Below are 15,556 nucleotides of genomic sequence, written 5' to 3'. Positions count from 1 at the left end.
TGTGTTAGAGCCCTTCCACTGTTGTTGGTCGAGGGTCAGAGTTTGAGCTCTGGAAAGCCGGCTACTACACTGTCATCCACTTCTCAAATCAGGACCTGACCATCCTTTGGGACCGCAAGACGACTGTGCACATCAGAGCTGGACCTCAGTGGAAGGCGTGTACTAGTAGCACATCTGAAATTCGAAGTGTTGTTATAAGAAAAATATGACAAGTTGTCTGCTTTTTCGCTCCAGGGTCTTCTCAGTGGGTTATGTGGAAATTTTGACAGTGTGACAGCGAATGATATGACCACCTCCAGCCACATGGAAGTCAGTAATGCACAGACATTCGGCGATAGCTGGGCCCTGGGACAGGTATGAGTCAGCTCATTTCCTCTACTCCCCTTCATTGATTCTTCTTTTGCCCTCTTTTCTCTTTCTGTCTTTGTCCATCACCCTCAAACTCACTACCTCTCTACCTCCCTGCTCCCTGTGCCCGTCTCCCTCGAGTACACCGTGATATTTAAGAGTAATCAGACACTTGATCGCTTTCTGTGTGTGTGTGTTTTCTGTCTTTTAGTGTGAAAGCGACTATGTACTTGAGCGACCATGTGAAGGGGACTTAGGGAGACAGCCGTACGCCAAAAGAGAGTGCGCTCTCCTCTACAGCGATGTCTTTGCACCTTGTCACAATGTTGTAAGTGCCATTCAAGTTACACATATAAACACACACAAACACAGAAACCTGTGTACAGAGAGACTGCAGCTATGAAAAGGTTATATCATTTGAAAAAGGGAGCTATAGGGATTAATAAGGGGTTATAGGAACAACTCTTAACTAATCCTGGTAAACACACTCTTTAAAGAGATTCACAAGCTTGCCACTCAAATTCAAATAGGGCACACCTAGTGTTTATTATAGTGTTATATTTCAATTTATGACCAGTAGATGGAGCCATGTTTTTATGTACAGTTTTTTAGCCATCACTATCAACCAGTGGAGAGTCCATTTCACTTCATTGCTTAAACTACATTTCAGAAAATACATACATTTAGAATTAACTAAGAGGTTCAGTAGAGATTATCATAATAAAGCAAAAGTCAATCTTTGAACATGTCTGTATTCAAACAAATTTCTCTCTGTCTTATATTCTTTGCAATAAATTCATTTTTCTTATTAAACTTAATGTGCCCTCTTTGATCTGATCTGATTCACGTTCTTGTCATGTTCTGTTTGCCATAGTTGTCCAGTGAAGACAAATACGTTCCCTTGAAGCAACCTTTAGAGGAACATCATTTAGTAGTATATTCCTTTGAGATATTTCTGAATTCCTGCTACTTTTTTTTAGCACTTATTTAAAGTATGTTTGTATTCTTTTGCACTAAAACAGATTTATTTGAGGAAACAACAGTTTAATGTATTAATTCATCAAAAGCAAAAAATATAGATTACAACGAATTCTCAACAGAAAAAGAATCATGCTTGCAGACAGAAGACTATAAAAATGTAAATCAATACATTTTTAAATATGGTACAGACACAGCAGACCTGATAATAAGCAGGAGGCAATCCCACAGAGCAGGATTTAAAATGTCAGAAGCACAGTTCCTCTTTGTTCTCAGTTTCGATGGTGGGATAATTAAGTGCAGTCGGTCAAAAGATATGAGTGGTCGTAGTGGAGAATACAGGGTGATGAGTTCAGATATACAAGACTCTGCTATGCCATGGCATGCTTTTAATGTTAAAAGCAGAACTGAACTAAATTATGAAGCATATATTCATATAAAGCATGTCAGTCTGTGCAATTCAGCAAGAATAGGGTAATGTGTTCTTCTCATTTAGTATCATATATGTGCCTCACTGCCTCATTCTGAACCAAATGATTTTCAGTAAATGCTTTAAGATACAAATCTAGATTTGCAGTAATTAAGGCAAGGATAAATAAAAACATTAATATCCCAAGGCAGTACTGAGCTAACTTTGGAAATATTTCTGTACAGCTAGATCCAGGCCCAGTGAGTTTTAACTCATGTTAGTGTTGAGCTAGCATTCAGTCTTTAATAGTAAGGCTGTCACAGCTGGTCTGTTGATGTAGTGTGCAGTACCCAAATGTAGACACATGAAACCACTAATTATATGAAAATGAGCATTTTATTGGCTGATGCAAGTAGAAACCAAACAATAACAATCCCAAAGAGTAAAGACATCTAATCAACAGGGGTTAGAGGGACACAGGTGAACACAATTAACAATGGATGAAAACAATCAAGGAATCAAGGAAAGGCGGATAAAACACAGAGGAAACAAAAACGTTCAATGTAAAACAGGAAATCAGATGCTCTTACCAACACTAAACAATATAGGAGATAATAGGAGACAAGGAGACAAAAGGGACCAAAGCATAAACGTGGTATAAGACAGGAATGCATAACACAAACACTGTCGAGACCACTTCTACAAACAATTCTAAAAATAGACAACAACTAAAATACAAACAAAAACAAAAAAAACCCTCATCACTGGGACAGATACGAAGTAAATATACTGCTCTTTAAAATTCCGAAAAAAGGAACACTTTTATGCCTAACACCCTAACCTTGTCTAGTTGGCCATGTGCTCACGGCCTGGCACTGTGGAGCCTGATTTGCCATAGAATACCAGAATTAGGAGAGACACACATACCTCTACAGGCTAAGCAATGGCATCCTGACTGCCATAAGATATCAAGGTGAAATCCTTGATATCGTCCGACGTTACGCTGGTGCAGTGGGTCCTGGGTTCCTCCGGTGCAAAAGCATGCCCGGCATCATGTGATTAGAGAATGCAGGCAGTTCCTGGAGGTTTGATACCAATCAGTGGTATCAATACCTTATCAGTTCCAGAATATAACAATAACCATTCACAACTTTGAAATCTGTCTCTGTCTACGCTGATAATGTGACAGATGTTTACAAATTATAGGACAAAATATGATTCACATGTCCTGTTAAACATGTACCTGTTTGTTATTAGCCTCTGACAAGCACTGGGGTAAAAGTGACAAATTTATTGTTGTTAGTGTTGTTGAAAATAAAATTTTACAAGAAGAGAAATAATAATATGCATCAGGGGCACAGAAAGGGCTTATTAAATGTGTTTCATAATAACATTCTAGTAAAATGCTAACATCTGAATATTAATTGTAACCTTGTTGCTCCAACCTGGTTGCAGCACACGTCTCTACTTGTTATATTTTCTAAAATTATAGTAATTGTAACCTTGTTGCTCCAACCTGGTTGCAGCACACGTCTCTACTTGTTATATTTTCTAAAATTATAGTAATACAGAAAAGTATTATTTGCTCCTGTTTATGTACATCATAGTAGCCAGTGTCAAAGACAGAGTTAACCTTCCCTTTGGCCACACCAACTCATTGCTGATGCATAGTTTGTCATAGAGTTCATCTGATACCTTCTGCACCAGAGGTTGACCCACATTTCTTTGTCCCGATATCATCGGTCTTTCCTGTCTGAATTATTTAAAACAACTCCCCCCCCCCCCCCCCCCCCCCCCCCCTCCAAAAAATAAGACCTCCCTCAGTTTCTCCCAGCGAGATTTGGCCTCGTTCATTTCATGATTGTTTGTGTGGATATCTTCCTGTGTGTACCCTTTCAGGTTGATGTGGCCTGGTTCTACAGGAACTGCCTAACAGACACTTGCAATTGTAACCGTGGGGGAGACTGTGAGTGTCTCTGCACGTCCATCGCTGCATACGCATACAAATGCTGTCAGCAGGGGGTCACAATTCACTGGAGATCACCTTCTGTCTGTCGTGAGTACATACATACACAGACAGACAAATACAATACAGGCTTCTGCTGTGTGGGTCAGGGACGTGACCTTTGCTTACCTCTTTGACCCATTTTCTGTAGTCACTCTTTGCATCAGTCAATATTTTGCCATTTTTCACAAGATTAAATAATTCTTCTGTTATATCTTACATTTTACTCTTCTGGACTGTCTTTCAGCCTATGATTGCGAGTACTACAATCAAGGTATGTTTAACTGAGAATCTTCTACCAGATTTGTAAACCTTACTCTTATTCCCTGCCGTCTTATCATTCATTTCCTCTTTCGCTCTCTCACATCACAGAGCTAGGCGATGGCCCATTTTCCTTGGTGAGTGCAGTCTATAAAGACACCATGTTTGGAGTGAATCGTACCAGCAGCTCTGTTTTTCCCCTGGTAAGAGAAAGACCAGGGCAGTTGCCTGCCCCAGGTCTACTGTTCAACTTCATGATCACAGCAGGATTGCAGAAGGACAGAACATCACGTGAGCATCTGCATTATTATTATTATTATTATTATTATACATTGATATGTGTTAATTTTCTGCATAAATTACTTTGATTATGATTACGACTATTTGTAGGTGTTCCCATGGTGTCGCTGGAGTCTGCAGAGAGACCCAACTACTTCCTTGTTGTGTCAGGGCGCAGCCGTCTGCAGTTGGAGCAGTGGAGTCGAGGGGTGGAGTTCAGTCGTAGAGCAACCTTTATCCAGCACCAGGGGCTGATTCTCCCAGGTCACACTTCATTTGAGCTTGTGGCCCAGCCTGGAGTTTTTTTGACACTCACACGCACTGCTGCACGAGCCCAGAGATACGACACCTCACAGGGCTTCAAAGCCAGCAGCAGCTTCACACTGGAGGGTCAGAAACACACGCATATATACAGTGGCCCCAAAAACATATCAGAATGACCCAGTTCTTTTTTTTATAAAATGTTAGATAAACTAGTATTTAAACCATAAAATGCATTTAGGACAATTTAACGGGAAGGTTTCTATTAAAATAAATAAATAAATCACAAGGAGGGCGAAAGCATGAACACAGTGCTCTAAATGGCAAGCTGGACAGGTTCTGATTGTTAAACTTAGTGGACCATGCCCATTCCTAATGTGATGAGCTAAACTCCACCATTGGTTGCATTGCTAGAGGCATATGTTTGAACTGATGAGCAACTGACTTAATAAATTTGTTACATTTCAAAATCACCTTGAAACTTGTTGGTTGAACATCAATTAAAATGTGAAGAAAAATTCAAGCATCATTTGCTTGCACACAGGAACACTTTGAATATATATTGTTAAACATCCGTGAGAAGAGAAGCAGACACAGGAACACCAGCTGCAGATTGGTCTGCATGGCTCTGTGCAAAATCAAATCAGAAACAGGTGATAAAAAGCAGCAAGGACAACTCAGCTTAAATATTATCTTATGAATAGAAACCATTCATAAGCTAAAAATCAAGACAGCTGTACCTGAACTTGCCTGAGCCCGTAATGTGATGTAAATCCATATTTTCCGTATGAATTTAGCTCTTTTTACTTGTCCAAATAACTTTTTGGAGCCACTGTATACCTTTTATAGATGCATGCTGTACATACAAATGCTGACTAATAAGGTATGTTTCCTCTCTTCTTGCAGAGAGCACTTTTGTAATACCTTACCGTATGATGTGTGAGTGGCGCTACCAGTCCTGTGCAAGTCCTTGTGTCCCCACGTGCAGTGACCCAGATGCTACACGCTGCCAGTTTCTTCCTCCGTAAGAGGCTTGGCTAATTAAAAAGCAATAATAAAATCAGCATAATGTGTGCTCGACGCAAGTATTGAAGTAGTTTTGTATTTTACAGTGTAGAAGGTTGCTTTCCACGATGTCCAAAGAACATGGTCCTTGATGAAGTCACTAGAAGATGTGTCTACACAGAGGACTGTGAGTACAGCCATTTTTATTTTAAGTTGCTGTAAAAAAAAAAAAGAAAAAAGATATGGTTTTCTCATATACCAAAAAATAAACTTAGTACAAAAAGCAAGGAGATTTATGTTTGGTAAGTTATTGCTTAGCTGTAACAGCACTTATAAAAAATCTTATATTTTGGAAAGCCTTTTTATTTCTCTTAATTGTAAGGAAAATACATTTGTGAATTGAGCAGCAGCATGGACCATACTACAGCTGTCAGTTGGTGTCTACTGCAAGCATGCCATGTTTGACTGATCTGGATTGGTCCCATGCCATAAGACAACAACCAAGCTGCAGCATTACTTGGCTGTATATGGTTCTTCCACATGCTACTGAAAAAATGGTTAAATTGCCAATATGTCTTATTACTTCACACTTCAAACACCCAATAAAATAAACCACACCAAAGTTTTTGAACCGACATACTCAACACTGCTACTCAACTCAAAAATGCATTTTGTGGCACCATTTAAGTGGAAATAAACAAGCAATTCAACAGTGTAAGGTTTATTGCCAAGGAGCAGGATTATGACAAAGAAATAATCAATCAGACATAAATGTCCTTACTTTTGTGCCAAGTTTATATTTTTTCTTGGTTTGCTCTGTATATGACGATGGTTTTAATCATTTTCAATTGAAAATATTTGCCTGTTATAATAAACGTCTTCTCCAGGTGTGTCTCTTCCCCCAACTCCAACCCCGTTTGCATATGTGACGCGGTCTAACAGGACTACTACAGCACCACTGCCAATACCTACGACTACAACAACAACTTCTACTACCACTACCACCACTACCACCACAAGGCCGACAACAACCACCACCACTACTAGAGCCACCACTACCACCTCCACTACTATCAGGTCCACAACAACCACTGCCACTTCTACCACCACCACTCCTGCTACTACTCCCAGCACAACATTAGCCACTGAGCGTGTCACCACTCTGCTCACCCCAACTTCATCCACGTCTCCATCTGCTACTCCCACCACTATTGTTTCAACTACTCTCACTCCCACAACCCCGACAGAAAGCACCACTCTCAGGACAACTGAAACAACCCCCACTCAAACGCAAACTACTACGGTGACTACAACAGTTACCTCTGCAACGCCTTCCACTGTACCCACTGGAGCCACTACAGCCCCCTCCACTACTTCTCGTCCCTCCCATACCTCACCCTCAATTCCTACCTCCACCACCATTACCGCACCATCCACATCCCCGCCTCATCCAACATCCCCCACCTTACCACCCACTACAGTTGTTACAACTACCTCCACCTCAGCTACTTTTGAACCTGAAACCACTACCAAATCCACAACCACTCCTCAACCTCCTCCAGCAGATACGACTGTCGCCACAGAGGCCACCACTCCAACAGACACTCCAACAACTACAGCACCCCCTCCAACAACCATCGAGCCCACCACTGAGCCTGTAACTACAGAGATAGTCACAAGTCCTGCAACCATTCCTGTAACAGAGGAAACATCAACCACTCACCCTTTCCTTTTGCCCACTATTCCCTGTACAGTAAGTCTTTTGTTTTAGTTTATTATATATGCACAAATATAAACGTGCATGAAAATACCCATCCTTGTTAAACTTTAGAAATCATGGTAGCAATTTAAATGATTACTTAAATCATCATAGATTCCTTACATGATTATTTAGTATGAATAGGCTTTAAAATATAAGCAAAATGCTACGAAGAGTCCAGGTTGCTGTTGACATCTTTAATAGTTCTGTTGTAATCTTGTAGTAAAATAAGTGTCACAGTAAGCATCCACAATACTAGCTCTCTAAAACCAGTGAAATTCAGTCGTGTTTTTTTAAATTGATGCTGGTGCTACTGTTCATACCGTTATGTGTCAAAACAAATTATACCTACTATTAAAAATTAAGAAATGCTTTCTGACTCACAATGAGCCTTTCATTTCAGAAAGGCTTGATCGGTCCTCGTACCATAAAGGCAACATTTCTGCATTACCTGTGCGCCAGTCACATATCACACCTATTCTTGTGGCCTTTCACTGACTTCCAGTGAAACTCAGAATCAGCTTTAAAATTCTATTACTAGCATATAAAGCTTTACATGGAGAAGTCCCTGCTTATATAGCAGAGCTTCTGAAACCTTATCAGAGCTGCCGGCCTCTCTGATCCTCTAACCAGAGCCTCCTAACTGTCCCTCGCTCTGATTTTAAAACTGGAGGTGATCGTGCTTTTGAGGTTGTTGGGCCCAACCGTGGAACAGTCTTCCTTAGTCGGTCAGGTCGGCTCACTCCATTATTTCTTTTAAATGACTACTGAAAACTCATTTTCATCATTATTGCTATGCAGAATATCCATTCACTTCTGCCCTTTTCAGGGTCGCAGGCCCAGTCTGTTGCTGGGCTAACACACAGGGACAGACAACCATTTGCACTCACATTCACACCTATGAGCAATTTTGATTGATCGATTAACCTAAGACATGGTAAGTGCATGTGTTTGGACTGTGGGAGGAAGCCAGAGCACCCAGGGAGAACATGCAAACTCCACACAGAAAGACCCTGGCCTGATGGTGGAATTGAACTCAGGACCTTCTTGCTGTGCAGCAACAGTGCTAACCACCGTGCCACAGTGCTGCCTGCTATGCAGAATAATGCATAGTTAATCTGCATACACATACTGTATTCTAAGCAATAATGGGTTGGGCTGAAAGAAAAAACAGATAAATCATTATGTAGAAATTAAATATGTGTGTTTGATGATGATAATGAAGTTTAAGCCAGCTCAGCTTTTAAAAACAGAACGTGTATATTTGCATCCACAGCCCCCATACTCCTATCGCATTGATGAGTGTGTTGAGCTGATCTGTTTTAATGGAGAGCTGCTGCTTCACAACTCTTCTCTTCACTGTCGCTACAACACCACCCAACCTCAGTGCAGTCTGCTGGGCATGCCTATCCTGGTTAACACAGACCCCTGCTGTCCGCAGTGGCAGTGCCCGTGTAAGTTTTTCTATATGCACTAAAATAACTTGGTATGAAATGGTATGAAAGTTTTCTTTTGCCTTGATAATCTGTTTGGCTTTCACAGGTCGCTGCACTGTAATGTCAGACCTGCGTGTGATCACATTTGATGGTAATAATGTAGCCTTGTACGACAATGGCTCCTACATCTTGGTTAACCTGCCCAGAGAGACTATTATTGGCACTGTGGAGAAATGTCCAACTAGTCAGGTATTATATAAAGTAAATGCAATTAAGTCTAATATACTAAAAAGCAGATGTTAATGGCTTACATTGACGTTTTTTCAGAGTGTGAATTCCATCAGACGAACTGTGAGTACAGCTTCAATTCTTCCGTGTTATTCCCTGCAGTTATACTTGCATCAAAGCTGTTGTATTATTATCTCATTATGACTACTCTTTAATGTTTCCTGCAGAGCCCTACAGGTGGAACATCTGGACTTTGTTTTAAGAAGCTGAACATTACTACCTCTTTCTACAGAATTATAATCAACCGACTCGATCGGAAGGTGATTATTTTTACCAGCTTTAATCCCAAGACATATTCAATTTAGCCTACATAAATAATATGCTTGCATTCTTTATATTGGTCTCTAGGTTACAGTAAATTACAGACCTGCTAGACTTCCGTTCTCACGTCAGTCCCTTTATGTGGAAGATACAGGAAGCATGTACCTTATCCACACACCTGGCGGGATCAGTATACAGTGGTATCATAGCACGGGCATTATGGTGCTACAGTATATTGCTCCTAATAATAGATCTGTGCCCACTCGAGGCCTGTGTGGTGAGCAGTCATATACATGCACCCATACACACACATACCCACTGGCTTTGACTACATCAGCACCAACATCAGCCTCTTTTATCTAAGTGCCATCTTTAGGCCCTTTAAGGTTTAATGTCTAAACTGCAGCATCACTTTGACTTGAATCATTATGGGATATGACAATTTGAGATGTCGAGAGCTATTTGGTTTAATTAGGCAGACACCATGTCACTTGACATTTTTATTGCTCATTTGCTGTACACACACACACATACATACACACACAAACCTGTCTGTCCACTATGCCAGGTTGCTGCGATGGGAACCCAGAAGATGACCTGAAACTGCCCAATGGCACAGTGGTGAGAGAGTTGGGAGACATGATGATCTTCCTACAGGCATGGAGAGTCCACACCACCGATGAGACCGAACACACACGCAGGGTCGGAGACAACTGCACCACTGGCGACTGCTCCACCTGTCTCTCTATGCTTTACCAAAGCGCTTTCACACCATGCCACGGCAAGGTAACCAGCAGTGCTTTCAAAACCTTGATTGTAGTGAATGTGCTAAGTTACTTTGTCATTTGCCTTTTGCATTAAAAACGGTAGCAGGAGAGGAAATGGGGTTGCAGTGGCCCATGAAGCAGAGCAGGTCATCTACTAATTGGAAAGATGGTTGTTCGATTCCTGGTTGCTCAAGTCAGCATCCCAAAGTGTCTTTTGGCAAGATAGTGAACCTGAAGTTACTTCTGATACGGTCACTGGAGTGTGAAAGCACTTAGACTTAGAAAAAGCTGCTTGTATGAATGGCTGAATGAGACTTCTTGTGCTTTGAATGAGGAGTAGAAAAGTGCTATGTAAGAACCAGTCCATTTGCTGATTTGCTGGTCAAAAGGAAAAGCTAAGGCAATTTTGAAAAAGCTTTGTTATTTCAAGTATTCATCATGCAAAAATACCAAATGTGAGGATATGCCAAGGTGTGTGCTGTGGCAGGCAAAAGGGAAGACACAAATGCAGGACTGGAACATGGAAACATAACTTAAAACGGCAGCTTTATTGCTGGGAAAAACACTCCATTAAATAAACTCATGAAAGCCAACCAAAACCCTGAACATGGAAACAAGGAACTGAAAAAACTAGGAAACCGGGAGCACTGAGACCGCACACAGCATTGTGAGGGTACGAGTACAACGCGACAACCAACAGAGGAAAACACAGGGCTTAAATACACCAGGGAGTAACGAGGGAATGGAAAACAGGAGGGAAGTAAAGCTGGAGCTAATGTGACATAATGAGATAACAGAAACAACGAAGAATACACTGACATAGGACATAGACTGTCAAAGTAAAACAGGAAGCACGAGCCAAAGACGCAGACTACACAGACGTGGAAACATGACAGACTCTGGAACAGAGGGAACATGAAGAACAGAGACAAAAGTAACAAGACATGGGACACAGGGAAGACATAAAGACAGATAACTAATACTAAACATACAACATACGGAGAACAGAATTAAACCTTCACCAAGAACACAGAGGAGGCACAGAAACAGAACAGAAACCCAAAACTAAGAACTATAAATACAATACAAACAGAAAACCACCATTCAAGGAGTATAAGTTAAACCAAAAACCCAAACACTGGGTCAACAGACCCAGTGCCGTGACAAGATATGTGGTTTGTTGATTAAAAACCCACTCACCCTTTCATGCCCTGCTTGTGTTTTTTTCAGGTGCCTCCGGAGCAGTTCTGTGACATCATTTGGGCAGGTGACCTTCATTACAAGGACCACCAGTGTGACTTCTTGGCAGCCTACGTGGCGGTCTGCTACACACATCAAGTCTGCATCAACTGGAGACGACACAACTTCTGCCGTAAGGAGACACAGCATAAAAAATGACATACTCACTCAGATGAACTCATTCATGGTTTTTGTTTTCTCATGCATTGTAATCTTGCAGCACTCCGGTGTCCCCCTGGTAAGGAGTATCAGCCATGTGTGAGCACTTGCACCAGCCGCACTTGTCTAAACAGAGATTACTACGAGGAGACTACCTGTTCCTTCATCAGAGAAGAGTGTGTGTGCCGCAGTGGAACTATCCTGCACCGTGCTGATTCACCTTACTGTGTAACCGAGGACCGTTGTGGTGAGTTATTACTTGCCCTTGTGATGAACACTGCAATGTCTAAGATGCTGCGTAAGTTTGTTATTGTTTTTGTTTGGTTCTGCTGTATCCAGTGTGCACAGATAATGAGGGTAACCCCCGGGCCCCAGGCGAGGTGTGGAATGGCTCTGCTCGGAGCTGCTGTCTCTACAAGTGTATGGAAAATGGCTCTGTGGTGGCTGTGGAACCAGACTGCAGCGCCGTGCCTACTCCACTGTGTGAGAGAGAGGGAGAGTATGTGCTGGATGTGCTGGAAGAAGGAGCCTGCTGCCCAAAGAAGATCTGTGGTGAGTTGCAACTGTCCCCGTTTATCTTTTATCTTTGATTCATCTTTAGGTTTTACCTTTTTCTTTTTTACTAGTAACTAACTAGTACATGACCATGCTACAGTATTGTTTTGTCTGGTTGTACTGTTGGCTAGCAGATATACTTAATCACATTGAGAAAAGTAAAAAACTAGTTGTGGGAGATGTTTTATAAATGATAAAATGGGGCAATATTATCAGTTGCTACATGGTTGCTAGGCGTATAATTAAGCTTTTTGTGGATATAAATGAGTTATTATTGTTGATAGGATAGCATGCTTTCATAATACTTTATGCACCTACAACAGTAGGTGCATAAAGTATTATGAAAGGCTAAAGCAGGTACCGGTAAATTTAGCCTAGAGGGTTGCCAGGCAACGAGATGGCATCATAGCATATCATGCATAATTCTCCTTTTGAACCTGTTATTGTTCTTAAATGGAAATTCAATGATGTGTTTAATAAGGTGTTAGAAGTGCAGAAATAAAATAAATAAATAAACAAATAAAAATGTATCATTTTTATATGACAACATCATAATATCTGATATAAAAAAAACAATCCACAGGCCTAAAATCCACCTCTGAGCCAAATCTGGTTGCTCAACTTCATATGTTTTACGAGGACTTTGTGGACAAAGGAACAAACAAACACATAGACAGAGATTTTGCATATTATTATAGTGAGATACGACATTGATGATGTTTCACCAGATGTTTAGATAACTATCATATCTGACATCATATCTCACAGTACAATAATATTGAACGGGTTGCATTGTTGTACTTTGTCATGTTTCTCAGGTCTTTGTCTGAATTTCTTATGAACATTACTTGTCATGTTCTCATGTTGTTGTTAAGGATTGTCTTATTGCACTGGAGTCACACTGGGTTAAATATTTACACTTGGGTTTTAAGGGGTATTTATTATTTTCTTCTTTGTTTTATTTATGGGTTGTACGGAAGCCCCAAACGCAATTTCATTGTTCTCTGACAATGACAATAAATAAATGAATGAATGAATGAATGAGTTTAGCTTAATAAAAGTGTGTCCTCAAATAGTTCGCAAAGTATACCACCATAATTTACACCAATTTCAGAGACCAAAAATCATTTTCATCAGTATAAAGTAATACCCATTAAATGAGCAATCCTTCACTACTTGTTAGACTGCAACATGACCATCTGTGATAGTGAAGCTCCACCTTGTGATAATGGGAACAGGCTAGTGATCGGTTACAGCGCTCTTTCCTGCTGTCCAGAGTACCGCTGTGGTAAGAACAAACTTTCATCATTACATTTTATAAACTTTCTGTCAGATATAACATTTGGATTAAACAGTTTCATTCACTAAATGGTCTTCCTCAGAGTGTGACCCCATGGCGTGCCCTCCTGTGTCTACCCCAGAGTGCAGGGAAGATCAGTTTCTAGTTGAGGTCAGGGGGCAAAAGTCCTGCTGCTACTCTTACCTGTGTGGTGAGTTTAAATTGCTGTGTACAGGCCTGCCTAGTTTGAGGTCCCTTTAATTACAGCAGTAAATCTGTGAATGTTCTTGTTTGTTTTCTCTCTGAGCAGTGTGTGAGTCATGTATCGAGCCCATTCCAACTTGCTCGAACGGAGAAATTCTGGCTGTGGATCTGAACACCACCAGCAGCTGCTGTCCACAGTACCACTGTGGTAAACTACATGAGCAGGCTCATGTGTGTGTGTGTGTGTATGTTTTTGTCTGACTTTCAAGTAATATTCATATTTTGTTCCTTTTATTGCAGTCTGTGATGTCAATCTGTGCCCTGAATCATCTGTGAGCTGTGCACCTGGTCTCTCTCTTGTCCAAACTGCCATTCCCGGGCATTGCTGCCCCCAGCATCACTGTGGTACACAATCGACAACACACACATATTCATTCACATGCACACCCGCGTATGCACACTCATCCAAATAATTACTTGTCAATTCACTGCTGTGTTGATGACTGCAGTAAACTCAGAAGTTGCTAAGCCTGTCATGCCCTTTGCGTAAACCTCACACTACCTTCCTCTTCAACTTTTTTCTTTCACGTCCAGAATGCCAATGTGAGGACAGTTCTTTCCCCATCTGTCAGGTGGTAAGTCAGCAAAAAGCTGAATCAGAAGTCACTGTCTAATCGGGTTTTTCTGCAAGGAAGAGGAAAAAGTGAGCAAATTCAGTTAAGTCAGCAATCTGTTTTTCTCTCAGGGGGAGGTGCTGATGGAGGTTCCAGACAGCAACACCAACTGTGGCTGTCCTCAGCGTACATGCCGTATGTGTAACGTGACTGAAAGCACACAGACACCTGATAATAGTGTGACAACAGAGTCTCTGCAGAAATCCTTTCTGTTTAACACTACTTTATTTCCAAAATGCTCAGCAGCTTTAATAGTTACCTTTTTGCGGCGTAATCTTTTCTTCTATGTTTGTGTGTGTGCAGAGAAGGCAGAGGTGTGTCTTTTCCAAGGGGTGACAGTGCTGGGCCCAGGCCAGTCTCTGGTTCAGTACTTTGAGGGAGAACTGTGCTACACTGTCCAGTGCCTGCATCATAAAGATCCAGACTCGGGTTATTATGCCATGGAAATCACCTCTGTCAACTGCTCCCAAAAATGTGGACCAGTATGTATCCAATGGAGCTTTAATCTCAGGTTTGACTGGTCACTTGATTGGTCAATATTCTCTTATCCAATCAATCGTTGATCAGGCAATTTCCTGTGTTAGTTTCATAAGGAGAAAAGCACTACATGAAAAGCCTGTAAGTATTGATTTGACAGTGGTAGTAACAGACTCTCTGTGAAAAATAGCCCCTTATTCTCTCAGCTGGGAACTCACTGAAACCAGAAGTTGATTGCTACCATAATTAACCTTTACATTTACTGAACTTTTACTAAGAGTCAGCTCCAAAGTAATTAATAGCATCTCATGTGTGGCCTAATAGAGTTAAAACAGATGGCAAAAGAAGTTATGTGAAAACTTTTCAGCAGTTTGCATATCACAGCTATATTTTATTTGAGTTAGGCTTTCCTTTCCCTTCCAATCTCCAATTTATAGTTTGGTTGAAGATGAGATTACCAAGATTTTCATTTGACTACTGTCTCTGTATTCAGTGTATTTAAATGTGAGCAAAATCCTGAAGTTTTATCTCAACTGAGGCATTTGCGCCACATCTCATCCTGTTATATTCTTTTTTCTGTTGGTCCTCCTTTCCTTTAACTTTTCAGCATCAGGTGTATGTACCATCTACAGACCCTCAGGTGTGCTGTGGTTCCTGTAAAAATATCTCCTGTACTTTCACTAATGAAAACGGGACAACGGAGCTTTTCACTGTAAGAATGAACAGATCCACATCCAAGTGCAATTAAAGCAAATCTTTAACAGTGCTAATTCTGACTGTGTGTGCAGGCAGGGAGTTCCTGGGTGGAGAACTGCACACGTTACGACTGCATGGAAACTGCAGTGGGAGCGGTGATACTTGCCTCTGGGGTGGTTTGCCCACCTTTCAATGATACAGAATGTATTCAGGTTA

The 15,556-nt window shown here is 41.1% G+C and overlaps 1 protein-coding gene across 3 annotated transcripts in view; it reads left to right on the top strand.

The window, feature by feature from the left end:
* Positions 1–15,556, top strand: part of otogl (otogelin-like) — a 28,612-nt gene that overhangs the window by 10,382 nt on the left and 2,674 nt on the right. For all 3 annotated transcript variants that reach the window (XM_085461716.1, XM_085461715.1, XM_085461717.1), the window contains exons 27-54: positions 9–155; positions 235–354; positions 560–676; positions 3,635–3,791; positions 3,988–4,014; positions 4,113–4,292; positions 4,392–4,670; positions 5,448–5,565; positions 5,654–5,733; positions 6,434–7,299; positions 8,582–8,759; positions 8,848–8,990; positions 9,069–9,092; positions 9,197–9,289; positions 9,378–9,567; positions 9,859–10,076; positions 11,288–11,429; positions 11,517–11,702; positions 11,795–12,007; positions 13,194–13,298; positions 13,393–13,500; positions 13,600–13,701; positions 13,794–13,898; positions 14,088–14,128; positions 14,239–14,302; positions 14,471–14,649; positions 15,252–15,356; positions 15,433–15,552. In XM_085461716.1, the coding sequence (XP_085317842.1) occupies positions 9–155; positions 235–354; positions 560–676; positions 3,635–3,791; positions 3,988–4,014; positions 4,113–4,292; positions 4,392–4,670; positions 5,448–5,565; positions 5,654–5,733; positions 6,434–7,299; positions 8,582–8,759; positions 8,848–8,990; positions 9,069–9,092; positions 9,197–9,289; positions 9,378–9,567; positions 9,859–10,076; positions 11,288–11,429; positions 11,517–11,702; positions 11,795–12,007; positions 13,194–13,298; positions 13,393–13,500; positions 13,600–13,701; positions 13,794–13,898; positions 14,088–14,128; positions 14,239–14,302; positions 14,471–14,649; positions 15,252–15,356; positions 15,433–15,552 (4,407 nt within the window). The remainder of the gene's footprint in view (positions 1–8; positions 156–234; positions 355–559; positions 677–3,634; positions 3,792–3,987; positions 4,015–4,112; positions 4,293–4,391; positions 4,671–5,447; positions 5,566–5,653; positions 5,734–6,433; positions 7,300–8,581; positions 8,760–8,847; positions 8,991–9,068; positions 9,093–9,196; positions 9,290–9,377; positions 9,568–9,858; positions 10,077–11,287; positions 11,430–11,516; positions 11,703–11,794; positions 12,008–13,193; positions 13,299–13,392; positions 13,501–13,599; positions 13,702–13,793; positions 13,899–14,087; positions 14,129–14,238; positions 14,303–14,470; positions 14,650–15,251; positions 15,357–15,432; positions 15,553–15,556) is intronic.

The sequence above is a fragment of the Copadichromis virginalis genome, linkage group LG7, assembly GCF_057382275.1.
Source record: "Copadichromis virginalis isolate Kocher_CV1m ecotype Utaka linkage group LG7, C_Virginalis_male_GT1.1, whole genome shotgun sequence".
Lineage (NCBI taxonomy): Eukaryota > Metazoa > Chordata > Actinopteri > Cichliformes > Cichlidae > Copadichromis > Copadichromis virginalis.
Note: the sequence above shows the minus strand (reverse complement) of the source record. Positions and strands in the feature narration are given on the sequence as shown.